The sequence below is a fragment of the Ursus arctos genome, unplaced genomic scaffold (genome assembly GCF_023065955.2).
Source record: "Ursus arctos isolate Adak ecotype North America unplaced genomic scaffold, UrsArc2.0 scaffold_37, whole genome shotgun sequence".
Classification (NCBI taxonomy): domain Eukaryota; kingdom Metazoa; phylum Chordata; class Mammalia; order Carnivora; family Ursidae; genus Ursus; species Ursus arctos.
In genome coordinates this window covers 25,315,159-25,340,689 of record NW_026623053.1, presented here as the reverse complement: position 1 = coordinate 25,340,689, position 25,531 = coordinate 25,315,159, and the positions used below count along the sequence as shown (strand labels likewise).

Sequence of the window (25,531 nt, the reverse complement as noted above, 5' to 3'; positions counted from 1 at the left end):
TTTTTTTAATGTATCAGAATACTGATTGCATAGTGATCAATATAGCAGACTTTGAAGCTCCGTGGGTTCTAATTTTGCCTCTGCTACTTATTTACTGTATCAACTGGGCAAATTACTTAACCACTCTTAAGTTTTCTCTAGGATTGTTGAGAGGATTAATTCCTTATCTGGAGTAGGTGTTCAACATATATTATGTTGTATTAATATCATCAGCATCACTACTATTTTTACTTTGTGCAGAACATGAAACTGTTGAGATATATCAAATCATGAGACAACCTTATTCTCATTTTATCTTCAAATAATTCTTTTAGAAGAGAAATGAGACTTGGATAAAAAGTAAATTGAAAAAGAGATGCTAATTGGTAATATTAGGGCATTTAGAGTCAGACTTTGCACAAGTCACTCAAGACACACACAGGCTGTATTAGTTTCCTGTCACTGCTGTAACAAGTAAATCACCACAAGCTGTGTGGCTTAAAACAACACAAATGCATTATCTTACATTCTAGAAGACAGAAGTCCAAAATAATTATCATGGGGCTAAAAATCAAGGTGTCAGCAGGGTTAGTTCTTTCTGAAGGCTCTAGGGAAGAATACATTCCCAGCTTCTAGAGGCTGCCTGTATTTGGCTTGTGGCTTCTTTCTCCATCTTCAAAACCAACCACATAGTATCTTCTTTTCCTTTCACATGACCTTCTTCTCTATTGTATCAAATATCCTGCCTCCATCGTATAAAGATACATGGGGTCATATTTAAGACCCATTGAGATAATCTAGAATAATCCCCCATCTCAAGATCCTTAATTTGGTCACATCTGCAAAGCCGCTTTTATCATATAAAATAACACAGATTCTAGGGATCAGGACACAATTGTCTTTGGAGGCCTGCCAAATGTCATAAAAGCAAGATTACAAATGAGAGGGGAAGAAAGGAGACACTAGTATTCTGAGAAATTTTATTTATAACAGTTTACAAGTGTTAGCTCTAGGAGAAACAAATGTGAAACAAAAACAAATATACAAAATAAAATGTCATTGTTATTTCTAGGTGTTCTAAATGTTTATCTGCGTTTGAAAGGGCAGACAACGATAGAGAATCCACTGTGGTCTTCAAGTGGGAATAAAGGACAGCGGTGGAACGAGGCTCATGTTAATATATATCCAATTACTTCATTTCAGGTAAGAAAAGAACAATCATTTCTTTGAAGAGATTGCTGCACCTGAGCATAAAGTTAAAGACAGACCTTGAGCGAACGTAAGAATATAAAGGTTCAGAAATTCTGTGATATGAGCATCACAAAAACGACAGTATTAAGTTTTTCTTAGTTCCAAAAGCTGTCTTATAAAGAGAAAATTCCCCTTTTCTTTCTTAATTAATACCTACCAAATACTGTTTGAATAATAGTCTTTCAAAATCCAAATGATTTGCCAGGAGAAAACATAATCCATTTCTATAAAATCACATGTGTATATTCTGTTTCCTGAAGATAAATAACATAGGTTCTTATAATAATGGAAACTGGAAATTAATCTGTTTGAATTTTAGTGGATGGAATTTTACATACTTTAGCAAAATGTGTCTCTTTGCGGTAATGTCATTTTAGTAATTTATCACTTTGATGATCAAAGTCAGAGAACTTTGAAGAAGCTATTTTTTTTTTGTTATGATATAGAAAAGTAAGGCTAAATCGAATTAAGAAAGTTAGCTGCAAATATATAATAGAAATTTTAATGACTATAAAAATGACCACTGTGGCTTCAGACAATATTTCACAAAAATATTTCAGTGGAGAAAATAATGTTGTTTTAGTGATTTTAATAACTATATATATAGTATATGTATTTTATATACTCAGGTTGGGTGTTTTTTTCTACCAGTGATTTCTGCAGTGTCCTTCAAGACATATTTTTGCTTCCTATGTGACTGCTTCACCAACACAAAATTATTAAATCAAATATATATACAATAAGTACTTAAGAGAATAGTCATATTACTGTTTTCTTCAGGATACTCCTTTATTGCCATAGACATCCGTTAAATAATTGAGCACTTTCAAGACAATCACTTATTATCATAACGAACAGTTCAATAAATACTTTCTGAGCTACTCCTGTGTGCCAGGAACGTTGCTCGGTTGAAGATGTACAAATGATCATTTACCTCAGATTGGCAGAAATACACATATCAACACTCACATCGCATAATGTAAAAATTGCAGTATTAGAGGTGTGCACAAGGTTCTGAGCACGCCCAACCAACTAGAAGGGTATGCAAGAAAGTCAAGAAAAACTTACTGAGTGAGGTGAAACCTAAACCAAGGGGACAGACTGCGAAGCAGAGAAAGAACGAACATTAATATTGCAGCAGAGTTCAGAGTGAACAAAGACATCAACGTCATATACCATAGGATCTGCCTGAAACACAGAAAAACTTTTACCTGCAATTTGGTGCATAAAGAGAAATCAGATTGGTGTGAGCTGAGGTTAAGGAACCTACAGTGCTTGGGTAACGGGGGGGGCTGGGGTCATTGGAAAATTTTGCTCTGGGGATGACGCAGTGCAGCAGTCATGTTGCCGGCTCACAATGCAGTTAGGACTCGTAAAGTTCACATAAAAGATGTTGAAGGGACAAACTAGGGAAGCGATATAAAGAAAAAAGGATGATTTCAAGATATCCTTAGGTGTGAAAGCTAGCAGATTTTTTTTTTTTTTAAATGTTGGGAATTTGGAAAGCAGCCATAAATGACTGACAGGTTTCTAACTAGGGAGTCTTGGGTAATGCTGTGCTACACATTACCATAAACAACAAAAAGGAAAAGAGACAAGCTTCAGGGATGAATATGGCTACTTCTGTTTTGGACATGTTAATATGAAATGCCGATGGAGTATCCTTTTAAAAGTGTGGAGGTTGTTGTATTTGTTTATCTGAAGCTTTGAGGACATGTGCATTCATGGGCCATCAGACTGTATATGCTACCTAGAAATGTGGGAGGGGTTGATATTTCCAAGGGAAAATGTACATATGTGAACAGTGATTAAATGACAGAATCATGCAGAACACTCACCAATAATATGAACTGTGGGAGAAGAGCTCAATCCTAAGTAGTATTTTTTTAGTATGTTTTAGAGTTAAAGGGAAGGAGATCCAGGAAAGTTTGGTGCCCACAGAATTTAAAAACAGTGATACTCAAAGAGGAAAACAAGTTGAGTCCAGGGGGCTGGTCATTACAGAGAGTGTCTGCTCTTGAGAGATTTGCATAAGGTAGTAAGGAAATTAGGAAAACCAGCATCTGAACTAAAATTATTCACTACACCGCACCTGGGTGGCTCAGTCGGTTAAGCATCTGCATTCTGCTCATGTCATGATCCCAGAGTCCTGGGATCAAGTCCCGCACTGGGCTCCTCATTCAGCAGTGAGTCTGTTTATCCTTCTGCTCCTCTCCCACTGCTTGTGCTCTTTCTATCTCTCTCTCACTCTCTCTCAAATAAATAAATAAAATCTTAAGAAAATTATTCACTACTTGGAATTAATGGAATGACCTACAAGCAGATATTAAATTGTTGTATTTGTGCAGTTATTTTATTTTATAACTTTTCATAGAAAATATATGAACTTTGTTTTGTTTGTTTTGTTCTTGCAAGGGAATGTTTCTTCATTCAGGATGTCACATCAGAGAGAATCCAGAAGGGAATTTCCCCCTGGATATAAGCAATGAGGGGGTTTCACAGAGGAAAGAAATGAGAGGCAGAGGGTCGGCTCCAAGTTTGAGATTGCAATCTTATAGAAAGGAATTGCTTTTCCTTGTGATTTGGCCCATCTTACTCCATTGTGTCTTGTTACCAAAAGTGTTGATTTAAAGAAGGGATTTCAGGACGTGAATTAGTCTTTTGTTACCAGGAAAGATGTGGTCAGGGTAAATTCAGAGGAGAACATTTTTTACAATTACAAATGACAACAAATTTTCTATAGCCTCAGAGACTTACATATTAAATTTACAAAAGAGATTTATAAGAATGTTTAAAGCAGACGTTTAATGGTGTTTAAATGAATAAAGCTTTTTCACAATAGTCCAAACCTTGGAGAACTCTCTTCACTATAATCTTCCCCTCGTTCCAACTGAGAAATCCGACTGGGTTTGCATTGTTGGTGCTCGAAGTAGTTATCATTTCTAGTGCTTTTTGTTCCTTTTTGTGGATGCGTATTTCCATCTGGTATCAGTTTTATTTTGCCTGAAGGACTTCTTTTAACATTTATTGTAGTGTGGGTCTTCTAAACATGAATTCTTTTCACCTTTTGTACTTCTGAAAAAGTCTGTTTCACCTTCATTTTTTGAAAGATATTTCCTCTTAGTAGTCTAGTTTTTCCTTTTGGAACTTTAAAGATGTTCTGCTGTCCTTTTGTTTGCACTGTTTCTAAGAATAAATCTGCTGAAACTCATATTTATCATTCTATATCTAATGCGACCGGTTGCTTTTAAGATTTTCTCTTTATCACTGGTTTTGAGCAATTTAACTGTGACATGCTTTTATGCCATTTTCTTTGTTTTTCATGTGCTTGTGGTTCATTGATCCTGGATCTATGAGTTTATGGTTTCTATGAAATTTAAGCATTATCCGGCTAATATTTCTTCAAATATTTTAGTTCCTCTTCCTCTCCTTTGAAGACTCCAGTCCAACACCTTAAGTATGTATGTAAGACTCCTTATTTATGTGCATATATATATACACACACACACACACACACACAAGGTGTTACACAGCTGATTGATGCTTTTTAAGTGGTTTTTATTTATTTTTGTGTTTCATTTTGTATAGTTTCTAGTCTGTCTTCAAATTCACTAATCATTTCTTCTGCAATGTCTAATCTGCCTGCAGCCACATTCAGTGTATTTTGTATCTCGACCACTGTACTTGTCATCTCTGTAAGTTCAACTTGAGTCTGTGAAAAAATATTTTCCACATCTCTAATGTTTAGAATATACGAAACCCAGTTACAATAGGTGTTTTAATGTCACTGTCTGCTAATGCTAATATCTGTGTCAGTTCTTGCTTGGTTTTGACGGATTTTTTTTTCTCCCCATTACAAGTCATTTTTCTGCTTTTCTGCATGTCTGGCAATCTGATTGGATGTCACACATTTGGAATTTTACTTCGACAGCTAAAATTCTTACAGTTTTGCAAAATACAAAATTTGTTGGTTATTTTTACATATCTATCAATATTCTTGAACTTGTTTGGGATGTAGTTATTTGGAGACAGTTTGATCATGTTTTGGTCTTGCTTTTAAGATTTGTTAGGAGAGACAGAAGCAGTGTTTCATATAGTATTTCTCACTACCAAGGCAAGAGTCTTCTGAGTACTCTGTCCCATGAATTCTGAGGTTTTCCAAGTCTTGTGTGAGCTGGGTACTGTTACCTGCAGGGCATCTCTCTGGTTCCTTCCCAATTCTTGTGCAGTAACTACTGTACATTCATGTCCTGGTCAACACGTTGCTGAATACTCGAGGGAGACTCTCTGCAGATCTCTGCAGCTGTCCTTGCTTGTGTTCTACCCTGCACTCTAGCTGCCTTGGAGTCCTTAGACTCTCCTCCATTCCATCTCCTCAACCGAGATTTTCCACCAGGCTCTATCTTTCTCCTGTTTGCATCATAGTCTGTTCGTTCCGTATAGGTAAACATCTTCATTACCTGATGTGTATTGTTTTCATATATTTTGTCCAGTTATTTGGTTGTTTCGGATGGGACGATAGATCTGGTTCCTGTTCAGTCTGTCTTGGCCGGAAGCAAATCGAAGCATAGCAGAGTTGTGTTTTGGGTCTCTTTTATTTTTTAAAGAGTAGCAGTTTTTAATGAAGCATTGCTAAGCTATTTAAATCGGTCAAAAATAAGATAAATAAAATCATATTTTTATCTTGGATTTCTATGTTCTTTTATTCTTTGACATATTTCTAGGTCTGTTGGCTAAAGACCTTCTGTTATTTCATAAGTCTTGATTTTTGAAGGAAACATGAAACACAACTACATCAGCCTACCCCATATTTTGCTTTTTGTTTTGCTTTTGAGTTTTCTGTTGTTCTGAACTTTTTTCTGACAAAGCATTTTTTACCCAAAAATCATTTGTAAACTGTCGAGCTTTTCAAAAATACTTGCTTTGGTATGTGATGCTACCAGGAAAGCACAGTAAAAACTGTACAGAATATATTAGCATATAAATTAAGTTCTGAGAAGTTTTAATATTACTCAAATGTAGCTTTGTGGCATTGTAGAATGTCTTTAATTCAAATGGAAAGGATATGTCCTACCTCTTGGAATTTTAAATGAGATATAAGTGATTTTGAGCCTCTGCTGCACTGACACTTAGGTTGTTTTATTTGTTTGGAGTTGCATGCATTTAAATTATTTTGATTTATAAACCCTTTAAAACACAACCACTTGCAAAGCCCTTTGTTTGAGTGTGTCCAATTAGTTTGCTTAGCTGAAAATAAAACTGTGTAGTACTTCTCAGGGTAAATACAAGTTTTATCCTACTGAAATTCCTTTTGGGGCTCCTTGTCAAGAATTAATTTAGCATGATCCGTGCTTGTGATGAAAATATATTTTGTAGGATTTGGAAGGATTACAGCAAAATTTCCAAAAAAGTAAAATTGATATAGTGTTATCTTAGAATATTACTTATATCTTATACCAAGAGAAATATTTAACCATCCTCTTTAATGCTTTACTTTTTTTTTTTTTTTTAAGATTTATTTATTTATTTGAGAGAGACAGCGAGAGAGAGCCTATGTCATGGGCAGAGGGAGAGGGAGAAGTGGACTCCTGCTGAGCGGGGAGCCAGATGCTGGGCTCAATCCCAAGACCCTGAGATCATGACCCGAGCCCAAGGCAGATGCTTCAACAACTGAGCCACCCAGGGGCCCGCTTTCTTTCTTTTTGTAGTATATTCCATGTGCTTTCCAGGGGAAAATATAGAGATATTCTGAGACATAAAATACAGTATTTATTTTTCTTTGTTATAGGTGAGAGGAATTCTGAAAATCTTCTACACGTATGTCCTCATTTAAAGATTTCAAAGTGATTTTTGAGATGGTTTATCTTAACTCACATAAATCCTTAACATTAAATAGGTATTGGAAAGAGATTTTAGTTCTCTTACTCCATCATGCTTCCCTCGTGCTTATCTCCCCACTACTAACAATAATCGGGGATACATTGTCCTCCTTGCTAGCTATCACACGACCATGTAGACAGGTATCTGGCATTCTCAGCCAAATTCCAGGGCCATTAGACAGACATGGCAGTGGCCCCTAAGGTAACATTGGAAACGTCTTCCAATGTTAATAGCTATTTTCAATTTTATGTGTATCCCGAGTTTTTTCCGAGTGATGTACTCTGTCAGTTTTCAAAGTGCATTCTTAGACTTTGTGCTTGCCTTAGCAGTAGTAATCAGGAGCGATAGATCTCTTGTCTTGAAGAAAATATGCTGTGAACATTTGCAGAAGGCATCATTAACATTGAAGTCACACCATCAGAGGTCCATTGTATTCTTTGACTCCCCCCATCTACTTTTACTCATTAGTGTTGCATGGAGCTCCTCCTTCCTTACTGAGAAATTATATTGGAACACAGGTTTTAATAGCATCATCTCTCTCTCTATATATATATTGACATATACCTCTAAGCTTTAAAGCACTATAATGTATGTAAGAAATTGTCAATCAATGGATTAAACTAATTTTTTGTAGTGTCCTTGTAATAACACAAGTCCACATACATTTTATTAACTTCCCGTTTCAATATACCCACCAAAAGTTAATTTTCTGATCATGCTGTATTTCGTGCGTATTAAGTTTGCTGAATTGCATACACACACTGTGAAAACATAAAATTTTAAACTTGTCATTTCAGTTAAGGGAAACCATTTTAAATAATATCAGTGTGATTGTGTGTAAAGAACAGATTTTGCATAAATTGAGTCCCCTTTTAGGAAACCTAAACTTTAACATTTTCTCCCCAAGTAACTAGATGCCATTAATTTCTTCTTCATGGCAATTAAACCAGATGCATTTCAGAAGTACTGAAGAGGAAAGGAACATAGTTTTATCCCTCTAATGTAATAGTAATCAGAATCATGATGGTACTTCATAAAAATATGACAAAATTTAACCTATTAAACTAGAGCGCATTTGTTTTCTAAATGAATAAAATTCAGATTTTTTTTCATTGCATACGGACTACAGCTATAGTCTGATAAACTGAGATACATCATAATGTACCAAGTTGAGTCATCATCATGAACTGTTATAGTTTCTCTTTTTTTATGACTGAGAAAAAGATGTTTGTCACCAAGGATTTATTTTTATGAACACTTGAAAGTTTGGCCAAGATACATTGCTTAAATGGAATATGTATGCATTTTATTTCTATTATTTACTTCACAATCAAAAACTATAAAGGAAAAAGTATCCCTCTAGGTCTTAGTCTAGAAGCCACTTAGAAGACTATTAGAATCCATAAAATTTTGTTATAATAATTCAAAGATAATAGTTGGAGTTGGAGTTCAGAACATAAAAAGAGCAATGCAATAAATATCTCTTTGTGAGCGTCAGTAGGAGTTAAAAAAAAATTGCTTCTTAAGAGCAAAACTGCTATGGAAATTAAAAGGAAACAAACATCCTACACAGGATCTTTTCCTTCCTGTTCAGATAGGACCCTGAGGAGGACTACGGTACTTCCCTGGCCTGTTGGATTGGATTCCCTAGCATCACAAAATTAAAAATATATATTAAAAACACTAATTGTATAACTGTCCCAAGAGACGAATTGTCAGAAATTATTTTTATTATCCTACCGGTAGCTACTATAATTCTCTGATTCATTTCCACACACAATATATAAAACACCCGCTATGCTTATACAGAAAGTAACTCAGTTGCTTTACTTAGTGACAAACTGTGTTATCCGCAGTGGTACAGACAAATGTAAATAGTAGACTTACGAACCAGCCAGCTGTTACTACCGTGACACAACTCATTCAGGATCAACAAGGGATGGAGCAGTCATGTAAGAGAATGTTCTGATTTAAGCAGTCCTCGGGATACATGAAAATTCGACTTGCGTTGATTTTTATTTTTGTTGTTCCACCAGCTACACACTTAGAGTCAACGTATCGCAGGGAGGCAGCACATACATTACACTGCATCCGTCAGTCTACTCCGACACTTACCACCGAAGGTTCTCCAGCACTTCCTCTCAGTCCTACCACAGAAGAAGTGTGGCATCATCCTCCACAACCTCTCTGCGTCAGGACTCTGTCTTTAGCACCGGCCCAGGTCCGACCTTGTGTTTAAGCACAAGCCTAGGTCACACCTGCCCAGGGAGGCAGAAGAAAGGGAGGATAAAGGAAGTTAATGGGGAAAGTAGGAGTGATTAATACTTCAAAGTCACCGAAAGAAATCTTGTAGCGCTTCGAGCCATGGCAGCATCATTCTGGGGCAAGCAGCTTCGAAAAGTTGAGAAATGATTTTGAAGATTTATACATTCCAGTTTTCATTTTTAAAATAGTCCCATCTTTTTTATATTGACACCTTCCTCCAGGTGACTAGAACTTGCTAAGTGAAAAATAATTGTGTGCTTTAAATAAGAAAAAAATACTTGGATGGATAATTTTATCACCTATTGACCCCCTACATACCTCCGATGGAAAATCCATGTACTCTAAGCCTGTTTCTCCAACATTCTTCCCAATGGAAAGGTTATCAGCTTCATCTGTTTGAATTCCAAGTGTGAGCAGGTGCAGAATATTCTAATCTACCCTTATCAGTCTTCTCACCAACACCTCACTTTCCACACAAAGGAACACAGTCCCCTTCTTTGCCGTGGCTGCATTGCATACCCCTTAGTGCATTCGACAAGCAAGGCTTACAACCTTTCCCTTCCCGCACCATCTTTTAAAATTAAAACTCTTGGTGACCGAGGTTTCCTCTTTACCAAACCAAATTTTCCTAATACATTCCTATTCCTGCTTCAATCCAGAATTAAAACCTGACTGGGAGGCAGATCTATACTTTATTCCATTTGATCCTTTATAATACCTGCAAAAAAGAAAGAATGGCGATGACAGCACTCCACTTTTATTCAATTAAGTATTAGCCGTGGGGCCAAAGTGGAGCATGTTGGATTTTATGGAATAAGACTCACATCAGCACGAATCGTGAGTTCTGACTTTCTCCAAGATAACACTCCGTTCATGTTGTTATCTTCAGGAGAGAAGACTCAGCATCACATGACTGAAACTAAGAAGGGGGTGGGAATAACCATTGATTTACTCTAACATTGATTCTCGACCAGGTAAGCAGCACATATCAAAACAAGAAAAAATACCCAATGACTTGAAAACCCATGGTTAGGAAAAAGGCTGTAGGAGCAATTTATGATGACCTTAAAGAGTCGTGTGTTCTTAAAAAGTGTGTATATCAGTGTTTTAAAATGCATTCACCTGGGACACCTGGGTGGCTCAGTCGGTTAAGTGTCTGACTCTTCAGCTCAGCTCAGGCCTTGATCTCAGGGTCCTGAGTTTGAGTCCCATGTTGGACTCCCCGCTGGGCATGAAGCCTACTTAAAAATAATAAAAAATAAAATGGATTCATCTCAGCCTTGTTCAGAATAGCTGAAAATAATGTTAATGTCTAACAGTATCAGTGGGGCACTGGTTAACTAAATGATGTGGAATAGTCCAGTTATTAAAATGACTTCCCCTTTCCTGACTGTAGTGCTCTTGGCTTTTTATACCATTGATTTGGGTTTTTTTTTTTTAATTCTTACTTTGAGGACCTTATGATTTAAAGAGTCCTCTCAGGATTTTTTAGCCACTTTTCAGATAACTTTCAAAACACCACCCTCAGTCAAATGCAAGTCATTATTTCCAGGCAGCCAAAGTAATGTTTCATTGTGATTCTGTCTGAGGACTGAGAATCCGTACACTACTAACTTGGTTCTATGTCATATTTTAAATGGTCTGCCATTTTGTTTTGGCTTCAGTGATACATGACATTTTGGACGTTGTTCAAAGAAATAGCTTTGGACAATCTTTATTAACTTATTTAATCATAAATAAGCAGGAAACCCTTTCTACACAAATTAAATATAATAATAAAAATTTCTCCAAACCTTTTTCTCCTATCAAATCATGAAAATTATTCCTACTCACATGGACTATATTCAAGCAGGGAAAGGGGACTCACGACAAAAGTTGGTAACTAATGCTTCTGCTTATTATGATAGTATATCAGGGAACAACAGATCAACTTCTCAAAGGTAGCGTAAGTTTTCTGAAAATCACCACAAACTTGTCTTTAATGAACCATATCAAGATACTTTCAAAGACAGAAAAGAAAACCAAAAATTTTGGCATTGATAAAAATCGACTTTCCCTCTAATTTGTTGCAATGAAATAAGGCTAGAAATTGTATAAAAATGCACATATTAGCTTGATGTTGAAACACCACTTCATTAAGCTAATTTTTCCTTGGAAAGACCAAACTAGATATTTCTTTTTGGCATGTAGAAATGTTTGTGAATATAATCACTAAATGCATAGGCTGCCTTTCCATATCAAAAGGGATAAATGGTTTTGTTAGAAGCAAGGAATAATTGTGGGGTTATAGAGAAAATTTTAAAAGTCTTATTTCTGTAAAAAGGAAACAATAAAAATTTGCTAATTGTCCTTATATAGTCATCGTATTCAGAATTTAGTAATAAAAGGAGACTGATTTCATTCATCTATTCTTTCAACTTTCATGTATTAAACCTCAGTGTTAATCACTGTTGAAATTCAAAGGTCTGCCATTAAACGCTCAACATAAGTAAACCCATAAATATCTTAAGGTTTTTAAAAATAGAATGTCAAAAATGAAATCACAGAGGTATATCATAACGTATGGGAATATGAGAAACTTATTCACATTTTTGCAAGAGAGTAAACAGATTTCATAGAGATGGTAATCCCTCATTCTGGGCTTCAGTAAACATAATGCTGTTGTAAAGATCCCAGAACTGATTCATTCCAGAAAATATTTCTAGAAAACTAGTGTTATATGTTTGGACAAAACTGGAGGGCATCTATTTCAGAGAAGTACTGTTCAAATAAAAATTTTTCCTTACCCCTGAAAACAAAAAGTGCTAGGGTTTGTAGTAGTAGTAGCTCTTATTGTATTAATCAGTTTAGTTTTGTTTTAAAATCAACACAGAGCTTTTGATGTGAAAAACTAATAAAAGCAAGGAAGATCCTGTTACTGGTTTTGTTAAGAATATTTATGTTTTTTGTAAGTAACAATTTTGAAGACCGTTGATAATAAGTGTCAGAATTGCTGTCAATTTTAGGTTTGGCTTCTCAATTTCTCAATAAGAATCCATCTACAAACCAAAGATCTACATTTAGGTGTGTTTCATTCATATTTGTAGCTCATTTTTGAAGGTATTCGAGGTCCTGGCATAGAAGGCGACATTGCCATTGATGATGTATCGATTGCAGAAGGAGAATGTGCAAAACAAGACCTAACGACTAAGAGTAAGTGTCTATTCTTGGATTGGTTTGATGTGATGTTAAAGCAACATAATAACTATTAAACTAAAATGGTCTAATTCTTAAAACTCATTTACTTTTAGTCTGTAAATTTAGAAATTCCTTATATGTGAGACCCTAAAATTTTGAAGATGTGTTTGAAACAAAGTATTAAATTTGATGGCATGCATATTTGACCTAAGAGAAGACAAAATAATTTTGGTTTAGGTCTGTGTAAGGCAAGCACATTTTGATTTTTAATTAAGATTTTAAAAAGTATTTAATTTATATTATTAATTTCAGAGGATTATTTTTTTACTTTTATTAAAATGTTTGGCAGATCTATATACTCAGCACACCTTTATACAGCCATAGCTGTTTTTATCGCCCTCCCTCCACTTAGGAATTTATTTTCTAGGTCTAACTTTTGCCAGACATTTTAACAGATTCACTACTGTGAAGAGACTAGCTATATACAATAAGTAATAAATCAGCCCGTCTATGTGCACCACAATCTTGTTTAGTAATTTGGTTTCATTTTTTACTCTGGCTTGAATATTATAGTTTAATGATATCTTCAAATTTTATTTCGTCACCACAAAAATGTTTTGAATAAGAGATATAAATTAAAAATTATAAAAATACAAAAAACATCAGATCTATGTGTTGAACTGCTTCTTAAAATTTTCATCTCCCTATTATCCATGGGAAGTCGAGGAAACTAAAATCATGTCTTTTAAAAATCCCTCCACTTGAAGTATTTTCATAGGCCCATCTGGAATCTTTAATTTTGTGGTTATATACAAGGTTACTGATCAAGCTAAATTTACACAAACAACTCATAAATTATTTGGTATATATATATGAATATCCATTTTGTTAAGTCTAGAACAAATCAGAGTATTTGTTGATTAAGTCTATTTAGTGAGAAATTATATTAGTTTAGATGTTGAAAGTTAAATTTCTTCAACTACCCAGTATTGTTCACACGCACCAAACTGACTCCATTTTTAAGCATTGTAAAATGAAGATTTTGTATAAAAATGAGCCACTTTCCTCATAGTTTTCACCTTCTTGTCATTACACTAAGCATTTCAAGTAACAAATTTAGTAAAAATTTCTCCCTGTATCTGGCTAATTTGCTTTGAAAAACCAGTAGCAGGATTCAAATGAAGTAGGTTTGTCAAATGCACAGAAAATCAGGCATTCTCCTTGGAGGAGGCCAGTGGGATCTCTTTTGAATGTCATAATATAAATCCGTCACAGTGACATTCTAGTAACTGGAGGTAGTTACCATCTTACATAGAAATCTGACATTGAGATAATTTAATCACTGAAAACTATAACAAATTAAATTCAAAAAATTGAATTAAACTTGCCAAATGAGGAAAGCAAGAGAGAACATTCTCCCCCACGGAGAAAACAGAAGTGGTAAGAGTAGCAACAGTGAAATGAAGATGAAAACCCCAAAGGACTTTGTTACGTAATAGAGCACTTTCAAAATCAGGTTTCTAAAGTCAGAGAAATGTGTGGCTGTTTTAAATAAGATACATCTGTACTTATTGGAGATATTTTTATTTAGCCTCTGTAATTAGAAGAAACAACCCTGTAAAAAAAAAAACAAAACATTCTCTTTGGTATGTGGAAGTATTTCTGTTACATCTGTATCTATTTAACTAGCATTTACGAAGCTCATTTTGGCAAACAGGGTTTGGTGAATATTAAATTAATGTTAATTTCTAAGTACAAACCAGCTTGGTGCCCAAAAGCCTCTTCCTAATGGCTCAGGTTCCCAACCCTTCTCAGGCAGTAAATGGTACTACGGCCACACTATCAAAATCTGAGGTGGTCTGTTGTCTTCAAAACCCAGCTCTCTCCTAGGTGAGAGCCATTCTGTAACTTAAGCCAGGTGAATGAATTATCGAGCTTGCCCATGTTAGCCCTCCTGGGCAAGGCACACATTCTAAAAGGTGTCACTTGGAACACCAATTATGGTAGGAGTCTTAAGGCAGAATGGTAGAACAGATCTTGTAGTCAAGATGGACTTCATAATGTTTCTAAAACTCACACTGAAGAGAGAATTATTTATTCAGTGTATAGATATTAGACTGATCTAAGCATATATAATCTACTGTTTATGGTAGCTGATTTTTTCTACCCATACCTAAATCCCTAGTTTTCATAAAAAAGTAGTTTTTCTCTCAGGCTTTAATCTTAATTATTTCTGGAAGCTTTGGGGGGGAAAAACCGACCTCTTAGGATTTCCAAGAACTTTCTATGTGTACATACTTCCATGTGGCTAGTAGAACTCTGAGGCCGAGCTCAGCCACAAACACACACAAATCCCTTCTGGACAAGTTCTCACAGTAATCATATCAACTGAAAGTACTTTTATTTTATCAAGTTTCTAACCACACATTTATCTTCCTTTTCACGTGTCTTGAAAATAGATTGATAAATAAAGTATTTTCCAAAGATGTTTTCCATATACTACTATTGTTAGTTCACCAAAGTTGCGCTGGTAGCTACACAGAATATTTATTCTCTTTTTTTTTTTTTGCTTGTTTCTTGGCATTTATTTTCTTTGTCTTTAGATTCTGTTGATGGTGCTGTTGGAATTTTAGTACATCTATGGCTTTTTCCAGTCATCGTCCTCATCTCTATCTTAAGTCCTCGAAGGTGACCTTACCCTGGCAGAGGCTATAAAAGATTCACCAGGCACCGGCATGAAGAAAGAGTCTTTGTAAACGGACATTGAAAAAACAAACTACCAAAGATTCCTCCACTGACTACTGACTCAAAAATAAAATAATAAAAACGAATTTTTTAAAGCACTGGGGATAAAAAGACATCATGGAAGTATAACTTATTCCAGACTACATAGAAAAGATAATCTTGACCTGAGTAGAGAAGAGACCTTCAGGTGCTTTTGTGGCTAAAAAGATTACAGCGTCATCTGGTCATCTGGTTGAACTCTGGAAAAAAAAAAAAAAAAAGCTATAGAAATCCTTGTCAAAGCACAAAGTCATGGCTGGTTTTGTTTCAAATGAATAGTTTGCTTGTTACCATGGAAACCTAATGGCCTGCCAACAAAAACCTCACTGTAAACAGGGTACGTGAAGAGCTGGCATTTATTTTCCTTTCCAGAAGGTTTTACGTAGAGAATTAAATAAATGTAGGCCCTTTTACCTTTGGTTGTTACCCTTCCTTGAAAATAACCCGAACTCAGAATTATTTAAAACATTCATGCTCCTCCCCACCTGTCCCCATCCCACCTCTATTGTTCTTATTTGTTTTCCTCCCATGGCTAAGCTAGATAACTGTATGCTGTCTCTTTTTGCATGCATTACTATCCAGGATGGGAAACCTGGGCTTACCTATTACACAGGCTTATCGGAGTTTGCTTGCGGCCACTTGACCACCCAAACTAAGTCATCTGTTCCAATGACGAAACCAAACCACCATCTTTTATAAATTGCCATGGAAACCAAGTGCCTTCAATGAAACAAGCCTGAATAATTTTCAACTCAGAAGCTTGCACTGCTAAGAGTGGTTTGTGTAAAACTATTTTATAAACAAACTACAGAGTCTAAACGTGCAAATTACAGGCAAGACAACAAAAGCCGCTTCTGAAGAAGAAAGGACCGGAGCTGCTGCGTAAGCCCGTGCAGACAAGATATTTGTTGTTTGACCTCCTAGACAGCCATGGCCTTTCGGCTTATTGTCCATTAGAAAATAACTTCCATTGAAACCAGACATGGGAGCAACACTTTTTTCTTCCAGGTTATTAAATGGGTCAACCAGAGCAAAAGGTTGTTAAGATAATACTTAGCGCAGAAGGTGGTAAAACACAAGAGTGATTTTTTTTACTCTAACCTCCATTTGAAATGAAATTGGCCCTAGCTTTAGAGGGAGCAAGAAAATGTTTGTGATTGCAGTGCATACAAACTCTACAGCGGACCTGGGCCTGAAAAATCTGGCTTTATTCTAAACACTGAGGGTAATATGCCTCTGCCCTTTAGTCAGACTCTGTGCAAATTGTGAAATATTATTTTATTATTTTACCAAGATTAAAAACACTTTTACAAAAAAACAAAAACCTGTAAAAATAATGATTTTGAGCTACCTGAGGACAAAGCATACCTTTAACCAGCCAGTTTTCCAATGCATTGTAAATTTCACTTAAACCTGTTGGTTACGAAAATTTGAAGATCTTTTTCCTTAAATTATCTCAGCTTTTAACTTCATTTAAAAAGACTTTTGTCTAAAGAAGAATATTATTATTATTATTATATGTTCTTTCAATACCCCAGGATTAAAAAAAAAACTGATTATGCAAGTAATTGGGATAGAAGTATTAAATTATAACATTTGCAAATATTAATATAAAAAGCACAACAAAATGTAGTGGAAAATGACAAAGCTTGATTTTTAAAAGAAAAAAAATTCTGTAGAAATGTTTGTGCAAATTCAGTAATTCAACTTAAAAGATAATTTTACAGCTATGTTCAATAAAGCCTCTTTCCAGGTAAGGTATGCAAAGCGGTATGTGTGTTTGTTGAGCAATGTTTACTTGTCACCAAAATGAGACTAGTTATACAATTTATCGGTTATGTTACCATGGGATAAATCTTCAGGGTTTCATACACCGTAATGTCTGCAGGAAAGAATTTAATAGGAACCCTGATGCACTCTTCCATATTTTTCATACATGTAACAACAGCAAAAAAAAGTCAAACCTGTGAAAGTAAAATATGAAACAAATGTGAACTTGGAATTTAATGCATATTTTCATAAAGAGGGGACCAGTTGGAATATCTAGGTAGTGATAAAATCGAGTTAAACCAATTCCTTTAAACAGAATTAACTAATAAGCTTTATAACTTGTTTGGCATCAGGCATATTGAAAATTTTCAAAATTACAGTCAACCATCTGTTTTATCAAACCAAAGAGATTAAACAGTATTTGGGGCACTTAGCTTAGTAGCTACTAACTCTCCTACACCTTGACTTCCATTTCATGTGGCAACCACTTTCTTCCACTAGCCCACATTACCGGATTATCCTCCCTAGTTGATTTTCTGCACACTCATAGCTGATAATATTAATAAAATTGTTTTCATCTAAAGAGAGGCTTAGCTCATTGCCACCTTCTTCCCTTATTTTGAATTTGATTTGAGACTTTCGCAAAAAAAAACTAAAATAATCTACATTCAGAATATTTGGATATACCTTTGTCCTTTCCAGGAAAACAATCAAGTCTCCTCTTCTTCTTATTAACCCTGCATAAAGTAATTGTTATAAGTGAAAGCTTCATTGCTTCTATAAAGCACTCATAAAATACTAAAGTCTTCCTATAACCTTTCACACAATAAGAATACATAAGCTTCAGAAGTCATGAGAACTGGCTGGTACTTCAAAAATTAATTTTCATTAAATTTTTGAGAAATTGCAGATGAGTGCCAAGAACAAAGGGCAATGAGAAGAACTGCAAAACAATCAGGTTTATTGATACAGTAATAAATTCGAATATATATCTCAAGTGGGTTCTGGATCATTTATATAAACCAACAATCTTAGAATTGTAGAATGTTTTTCACTCCCGATCAAATGTTCAGTTGCTTTCATTGAAAGAAAATGAATCAAAATGTGGGAAATTTTAAAAGGTGGGGAAAAGTAAAATGTAAACTGTGTTAAGTAATCTCCTGTTTACCATTAGTTCTAGTGATGATGACTTTAAAGCACTTACCTGTTTATCAGCTGCCTTTCCTTTCCTAATATTTTTTGTATTTATTATGAGTTGAACTCACCAACATATTTCCCTTTTTCCTTTTTGATAACATTTTAAGTGTAATTGATGCCGTTTTTGTTGTTGTTTATAGGAAGGCATCAGGCAATGGAGCTTAATTCTCTGGGAGAAAGATTATACCATGTAATCTCCTAGTGTCAGTAACTGATCCGATTAATTAGGAGCTTACTCGGTTTCATTAGTTCAAAGATGCTTGTTCCTCCACATTTTAACATCTCTGCAACTGGCCTATTTTAATTACAATTGGTAGCATTTCTGTGTAGTGATATATAAAATAAACGTGCATATTAAAACTGATGGCATCTTAGATATGTTGAAATTCACCAAATTCACTAAAGTCTCCGGAAGAGCCAATCATGCCCAATATTATTCCTTTTCAACAATCTCAAAAGTGAGAAAAGGGTGCCCTATCATATTGGTAGGATTCATATTAAACATTCATTGCCTATGCATTATTTAAAAATAGCGTAACTTTTATTTTGTGCTTTAAAAAAAGTCTGAATCTTCTCTTACAGACATTATATACATACCCAGCCCTTTTGTCGTCTTTTTTTTTTTTTCTCTTCCTGCTTATTTCCGTTCCGTCATGAATTACAACATGCTATGTATCCCTGGTTTGAAATGTTTTCTTGTTTTGTGTGATTCATAGTACTTAGTAAGTTAGAAGTTTGGCCTGCCATTAAATTTTCCTTAAGAGGTTTGACAGATGCATGGTACACACAGTACAGTGTCATACAATAGGCTAAACTAATGGTATTTCATTTCACATATATCACAGGATTGACTTTGGCATGGCAATGAATTATGACAATTATAATAATCAGAATTGCAAAGCAGCTAGTCTGTTACATCATATTACAAATAGTAAAAATAACCCCACTCTTTTATATTTTAAAATATGACAAACTATGAATGACAACTGTACTAACTTTTCACCAAACATGCATTTTTACTTTAAGACTTAATAATAAACTTATCTGTCAAAGTGCATAATTTGAAGAACAGTTAATTCAGTTCTATACTTAAGACCGTATGAAACTGGCTGTGGTATTTTTCATGACCTATTTTGTTTGTTTTGATTAGTGATTTGAAAGATGGTGACAGACTAATGTGATTGTCGAAGGATTCTTTTGAATGAAGTTTCTTTAACAACAAAACAAATAAAACTTTTTTTTTTTTTTTTAATGTGCCTTTCACAGATCAGGGCCTCAAAACAGTATTTAAACTGGAAAAAATTTCACTTCCAATTCATTTCCTTTTTGGTTGATGAGTACTACTTACAAATTGCTTCGCCTGTGTCTCAAAAAAGCAGAAGGTATATACTCTTCTTGCAACTGGGTAGTTGATATCAATGAGGAGTTATTGCATTTTCTGTGAAAACAATAAAATCATAGGGTTCAATCCCATGCTATTTCCTTTCCTACAGCATTCCTTTTGTGTCTAACCAGTTTAATTAGTTTTCTTAGTGTTTATTTTTAAAAAGCAGTCTCTGACATTTTTTACTTCAATTTAGGAGAAAAGCTACCACGAATGAACAACTTTTTTCAAATTTGATATTAAAAAGTGCTTTGCTGAGTCTCCATATTATTTATAAATATATGCTATTACATAGAAAAAGTAGGACTCAAAGATTCAAAATTTCAATGGGCAATATGTCAACTCCGTATCAGTCCATCACATGTTCGTGCCTGCTTAGAAACAAAGTTAGGGAGAGATAACTAGTCCATATATTTCCATATGGACTACTTTATTGACATTATTAGAATAAAGCTTAATAAAATATGAGTAGTGACTTCACTATCCTGAACCCACATTGAGTATATTGAAATTAAGGGATTGGTATTGAAAATTTTGAGCAGGATAGAGGTTAAACTCTGAATAGAAATGAAATAGTTTTCTCAAGGGACTATTCACAACTGCTTGAATTTAATTTCAATTGTTCTAATTCTCCATGAGTTGAGCTAAAAAAAAATTCTTATTTTTCAATAAAAATGATGGGAAATACTATGAATTAGGGATTAGCTTGTTAGTTTCAGTTTGTTTTATATATGGCTCTTATTGTTGTCCTGGATTTCCAGGATATCATTTTTGTTTCTTGAATCTCATCAGTATATTTAAGTGTATAAGTTTAATCAAATATACATTGTGTTGAATTTATATTGAATATTAGTTATATTTTAGATCTCAAAGTTTTAGATTTAACTTACTTTTCCTTTTGATATTTAACTCCTGCTAAATAGTTCCAGATAGCTGTATGTTCTTTTCCCTTGGATTTGCTTTCAATAAATGCAATTATGTTAAATACTCTATTAGTGTTTTGGGGAAATTTCTGCTGTCAATAAGCACTTAAGTTAGAAACAAAAAGCTATTTAGAATGGCAATTATATCTGCAAATTAAGATGAAAATGCCATCATCTCTTTCACTATTAAAAAGCTTTTATAGACTCAACATTGCAGTGAGGCACAATTAGCCCAGTAAAGATACGTGTTGATTTTCACATCCTTTGTGAGGCATCATTTTTAAGATTGTGTTAAACAAGTAGGCCCTGAAAAGTCTTCCAGAATGAACTGTGATTTAAGAATTATGGCCCAATTTAGTAACTCTGGGCTTCTGCATGATACGTGAAATATCGACTAAAGATTACACCACTAACGTGCTCCAGGAAGATAGTTTCAGTTAAGTATTTCATGAGGGCCCCGTAGGCTACATGTGAGTTTTCTGAGGGAAACAAATAATAGTGCTTGACAATAATTCGAATGAACCAAAGTATAAATGGAATCCTAACAATTATGCATAATTTCCTCTCTCTTTTTGGTATTATATTTCTAAGTATATCCATAAAATTTTAGAAAAGTGAATACAGTTATCATTAACAGACCCATTCGTTGGTTTAAAAATCAACCCCTAACTATGTATTAAAAGACTGTTTATTCTTTATAATCTATTTAGTTTAATAGCCGAATTAAGGACCTTACCCACCTTTTGATTTCCTATAGTACTCATGTTCCTTTAAAGTTTTCTTTAGTTGTCAGAATATCTGCTCCCCAGCTGAAACTGTAACCTACCCCAGGGCAAGGACTGTGTCTTTAACAAGTTTAAGTACTTCCGATTTATCTAGGTTCTATAGAGATTATTGAATTAATGGTGATTGAATTAATCCATGATTTAGAGCTATATTTAGAACAGAACTTATTCAATGAACCTAGGAAATAAGCAGCAATGTCACCTTTCGGTGATAAAATCAATGAAATTTCACGGACAGAAGATGTTTCCTCCGTGTAAGAAAAAATGAGAAGTCAAGGCAACTGAAATACCAGCGTAAGCATTTGCAACACAATTTCTTGGCACTTCTTAGTATAACAGAAAGTGATTTTATTTCTTAATAGAAGGGCAAATGTCAATGTTTTTGCAAACAAAATTACTATGTGGTTAAGGAAAATGAAATTAATTCTGCCTGTTTATGTCAGATGCCATCGTTATACATGAGACTAATACTGCATAGGATCTCTTCTTTCAACCAAAATGTATTGATTATAGGATATTATGCTTAATTTTATATTAGAGAGATCATGAGCTCTAGCTGAATTCAATCTTAGCTCCTTTCTAGAGTTTGTTCAGTATATATTTTTTGAGATCCAATCATCCACTAAACTTGAAGTGAGGTATATTTAAATAAGCAAATATTTTTACGAATTATATAATAATTGAATTATAAAACAAAATTCTTAAAAATGAGATATTTATTTAGTTCTGGGAATATTTTATGTAGCATAAACTAGATTCTTATATATGGAACAGATAATGGTAAATTAATTTTCAAAACTGGAAATCGTGTTGAACACAGAACTAATTTTTGTTATTTTAATTGTTTCTATTTTGAATTATAATGTTTTAATTTCCAAAATTAACACCATTCAACAGGCCAAGGAGCCCAAAATAAAAGATGGTACAGTGTCAGTACACAGCAACTACATGATAACTGTTAATAAGTGAAATTATAAATAGTACAGTGTCTGTTATAATTTTTTAATGAAATAAACATGCATCTTTCCTTTTTCATTGGTTTAGTTTTTGACAATGTCATGTACAAGACTGGGATTTTGCATGTATTCAAAAAGCCTTTCCAATACAGGGGTATTTGAGGGTACCAGAAGGGTATCCATTCTGCATCGACAATCCTGCACTAGGACCAGCCATTCCTCACCCAGCAGTCCATTCCTTCATGCTTAGTAGTACTACTTTCTCCATGTAGTCTTTTTCAAACTGGAAATACTTCCGTTAAGGAAGAATATTAGAGTTCTCTAAAATTCGGAGTAACATTTCATAAGCTCAGTTTTCAAATATCTAGCAAAATGGGCTGAGAAAACACTGACCTGCTGCAGGGGGCTAAGGAACAAGGAGAGGCATTCAAAGAGGTGAAGTACCGGGTTTCGAAGACTATATTCACATCACAGTTTTCCTGAGGACACGTCCAGATTACATATCCAGTACATAAAATAGAGACAGAAGGCAAGGAGTGTCAGTTACATGTGAAGGCTCAAAGAACAGAATGAGAAAGCTTCCAGGACAGAAATACAAACAACGAGGTCACCGAGAGGGGGACAACATGAACAGATCAAGAAAAGGCATTGGAAAACTAAACTAATCAAACTAGAGCCTTCACATTAACTGAAAGGAGAGGAAAGGAAAATTACATAACCAAATGCATTTTGCAGAGATTCATAATCTAAAAACTGAAAATAAAATATTTAGATGAAGTAAATTTGAAAAAGAACCACAATCAATATATATGCAAATATCTTACCGCACACTCTTCCGGCTTTCTCTTCTTTACTTTGCAGCCACTGTATTTAGGGCTTGGCTGCTCTGTCCACTTCCTCTTTCCTGGTTATGTGGATTCACAGTATGTGGGTTAGTTTAGAGTTGAGGATACCAGTTCAGCAATGAGCATCTTCAAATTATTTCTGCTTTCTGTAATAATCTTACTTCAAGCCCAGGCATACACACATTCATAAATGCACACTACTTATATAAAGAGTTATCATTTTCAAAGTGTTTTCCTTTCATCTGTTCTAGCCCATAACGGTTAGTGACTCGCTATGAACCTGTGTATGATGGATGCCTTCCGGTCTTCTTTCCGTCACCCAGTCTCTCACTGCATGTGGATGGTCACCCTTACACAGTGTGACCCAGGACTGAAAAGAACAGTGTTCAATAAGCAATGTCTTTTGTATTTTATTATCAGCGAACCTCCATATTTTATCAAATCTAAAACATTATTTTACATACCACTAAGAAGAAAAAAAAAATTTATTGTGATTGTAAGACACCATCAGTTCTAACAGAAAGTCTTATTTCAGAGATGTTCAATTGCAAAATAATAATAATAATTTTAAGGCTGATGAAATACAGCATCATTTGTAATCATACCAGATGTTTCATTTGACAGCCTCCCAGGAAATCTGCTTCGCGTGCTGTAATGCAGCTGAACTCTGACTCTAACGTGAATCAAAACCTCCTAGAACGGTTGTGGAAAGCACAGATTCCGCAGTCTTGGCACTAGCGGTTTTGTTTCACTCGATCCTGAAGGAAGGGAGAAGGCATAGGTATTTAAAAAACCTCTTAAATAATCACGATCTATGTCATCAAAATAACCATCATTTATTAAAGATTGGGGTACTGGAAAGAACTCAAGTTCAAATCCTGATTTCTACCACTAGGAGCTGTGTGATGGTGCACAGATGGTTTAAAATCTCTGTGCCTTCGTGCCCTGGACACGCCATGGAAAAGTGCGGCATCAGACTGTGAGGGCTCTTCATTGCACCATCTCAGTTCCCTTAGCTGTAAAAGGGGGTGTTGTGTTATCTAATGAAGGAACTAATATGTGTAAAAAATTTAGACCATTACTGGCATGTAACAAGCACCACTAAAGTCTTTGCTCACCTGTAAAAATGGGATGGTAATAACAGTACCCACCTCATAATGCCGTAATGATTAAATGAGGCAATGCAAATAGAGCATTTCACAAAGAGAGAAATGGGTTTTTTAACATATTCGTTTAATAAAGTAACATCTCTTAAAATAAGTTATTTTAAAACTCTTCTAATAGCTAACCCTTATTTCCTTGGCCCTGTTTTATCTTGAAGATAGACAAGGAAGAATTTTCTATGATATTTAAGTGATTCAAATATTTTAATGCTTTTATTTATGGGACATGAAATATAATAGTCCCCAAATGAAATAAGCTCTCTGACATTATAATGTAAATTATTTTTTGAATAATCATGCTTATTTTAGGGTATAGAAAATTAAGTTAGAAAAATGTTAGTAAGTAAGCACAAGCTTGGCAGTCTTCAAAAGTTACCATAGAGATTTACATATGTACTTATATTCTAGACAGAAATGCTGCTCATTTTTTAAAAATAAACCTTTGTTTTGAGGTAATTCTAAATTCACCTGCATTTGCAAGAGGTAAGATAGAGAGATCCTACATACACTATGACCCGGCTTCTCCCACTAATTACACCTTGTAGTTATACACGTGTGCATATTTAATTCTGTGTACTTTTATCACACCTGTAGGTTCATGCGTCCACCACCACCAAGATACACAGTTGAGTCACCGTAAGAACCCCTTCGGTGTTGTCTTTTACTTTGCACATTTCCCTCCTGCCTCCCCTTTTCCAATCCATCCCATATCCCTGGCAACAACTAATCTGTTCTCTTTTCTATAATATTGTCATTTCAAGAATGTGGTACCATATGCTATATAAATTTTAGGGATTGGCTTTTTACAGGCAACATAATTCCCTGGAGATTTATCCAAGTTGTGGCATGTAACCAATAGTTCGTAACTTTTTATTGCAGAGTAGAGTATTGTATAACAGTCTGTGTAGCCATTCGCCCATTGAAGGACATCTGGGCTGTTTCCAGTGTGGGGCCATTACAAATAAAGCTGCTACGAACGTTCACGTACTGTTGCGTGAACGTAAATTTCCATTTCCGAGATAAAGGTTTGATATTATAAAAACCTGCCAAATTGTTTTCCAGGGTGAGTGTACCATTTTTCACTTCCACGAGCAATGCATGAATCATCCAATTTCTATGCATTCTCACCAACATTTGGTATTGTCACTATTTGTTTTTATTTTAACTATTCC

The 25,531-nt window shown here is 34.7% G+C and overlaps 1 protein-coding gene and 1 long non-coding RNA gene across 7 annotated transcripts in view; one reads left to right on the top strand and one right to left on the bottom strand.

The window, feature by feature from the left end:
• The window catches only part of MDGA2 (MAM domain containing glycosylphosphatidylinositol anchor 2), a 788,346-nt gene extending 769,417 nt beyond the window's left edge, over nt 1-18,929 (top strand). Inside the window, exons 15-18 of one of the 2 annotated variants that reach the window (XR_008957193.1) lie at nt 1,052-1,182; nt 12,462-12,567; nt 15,156-15,673; nt 15,919-18,929. Coding sequence is in view for 1 of the 2 variants with exons in the window: in XM_026513664.4 (XP_026369449.1) it covers nt 1,052-1,182; nt 12,462-12,567; nt 15,156-15,244 (326 nt within the window). In the remaining variant the exon portion in view is untranslated. Of the gene's footprint in view, nt 1-1,051; nt 1,183-12,461; nt 12,568-15,155 lie in introns of both variants that reach the window. The other variant, XM_026513664.4, reaches the window with a different exon arrangement.
• On the bottom strand, nt 6,772-23,771 carry LOC123001856 (uncharacterized). 5 transcript variants are annotated; one of them, XR_008957195.1, is made up of 6 exons: nt 23,176-23,771; nt 22,745-22,830; nt 19,652-19,741; nt 15,462-15,536; nt 10,498-10,613; nt 6,772-9,368 (listed from the first exon to the last, which is right to left on the bottom strand). It is a non-coding gene; the product is annotated as an uncharacterized LOC123001856 (long non-coding RNA). The 5 variants fall into 5 exon arrangements; XR_008957198.1 differs by lacking the exons at nt 6,772-9,368; nt 10,498-10,613 and adding an exon at nt 10,644-14,167 and having other exon boundaries at nt 23,176-23,255; nt 23,477-23,766; XR_008957196.1 differs by lacking the exon at nt 10,498-10,613 and having other exon boundaries at nt 23,176-23,762.
• Nucleotides 23,772-25,531: the final 1,760 nt, after the last annotated feature.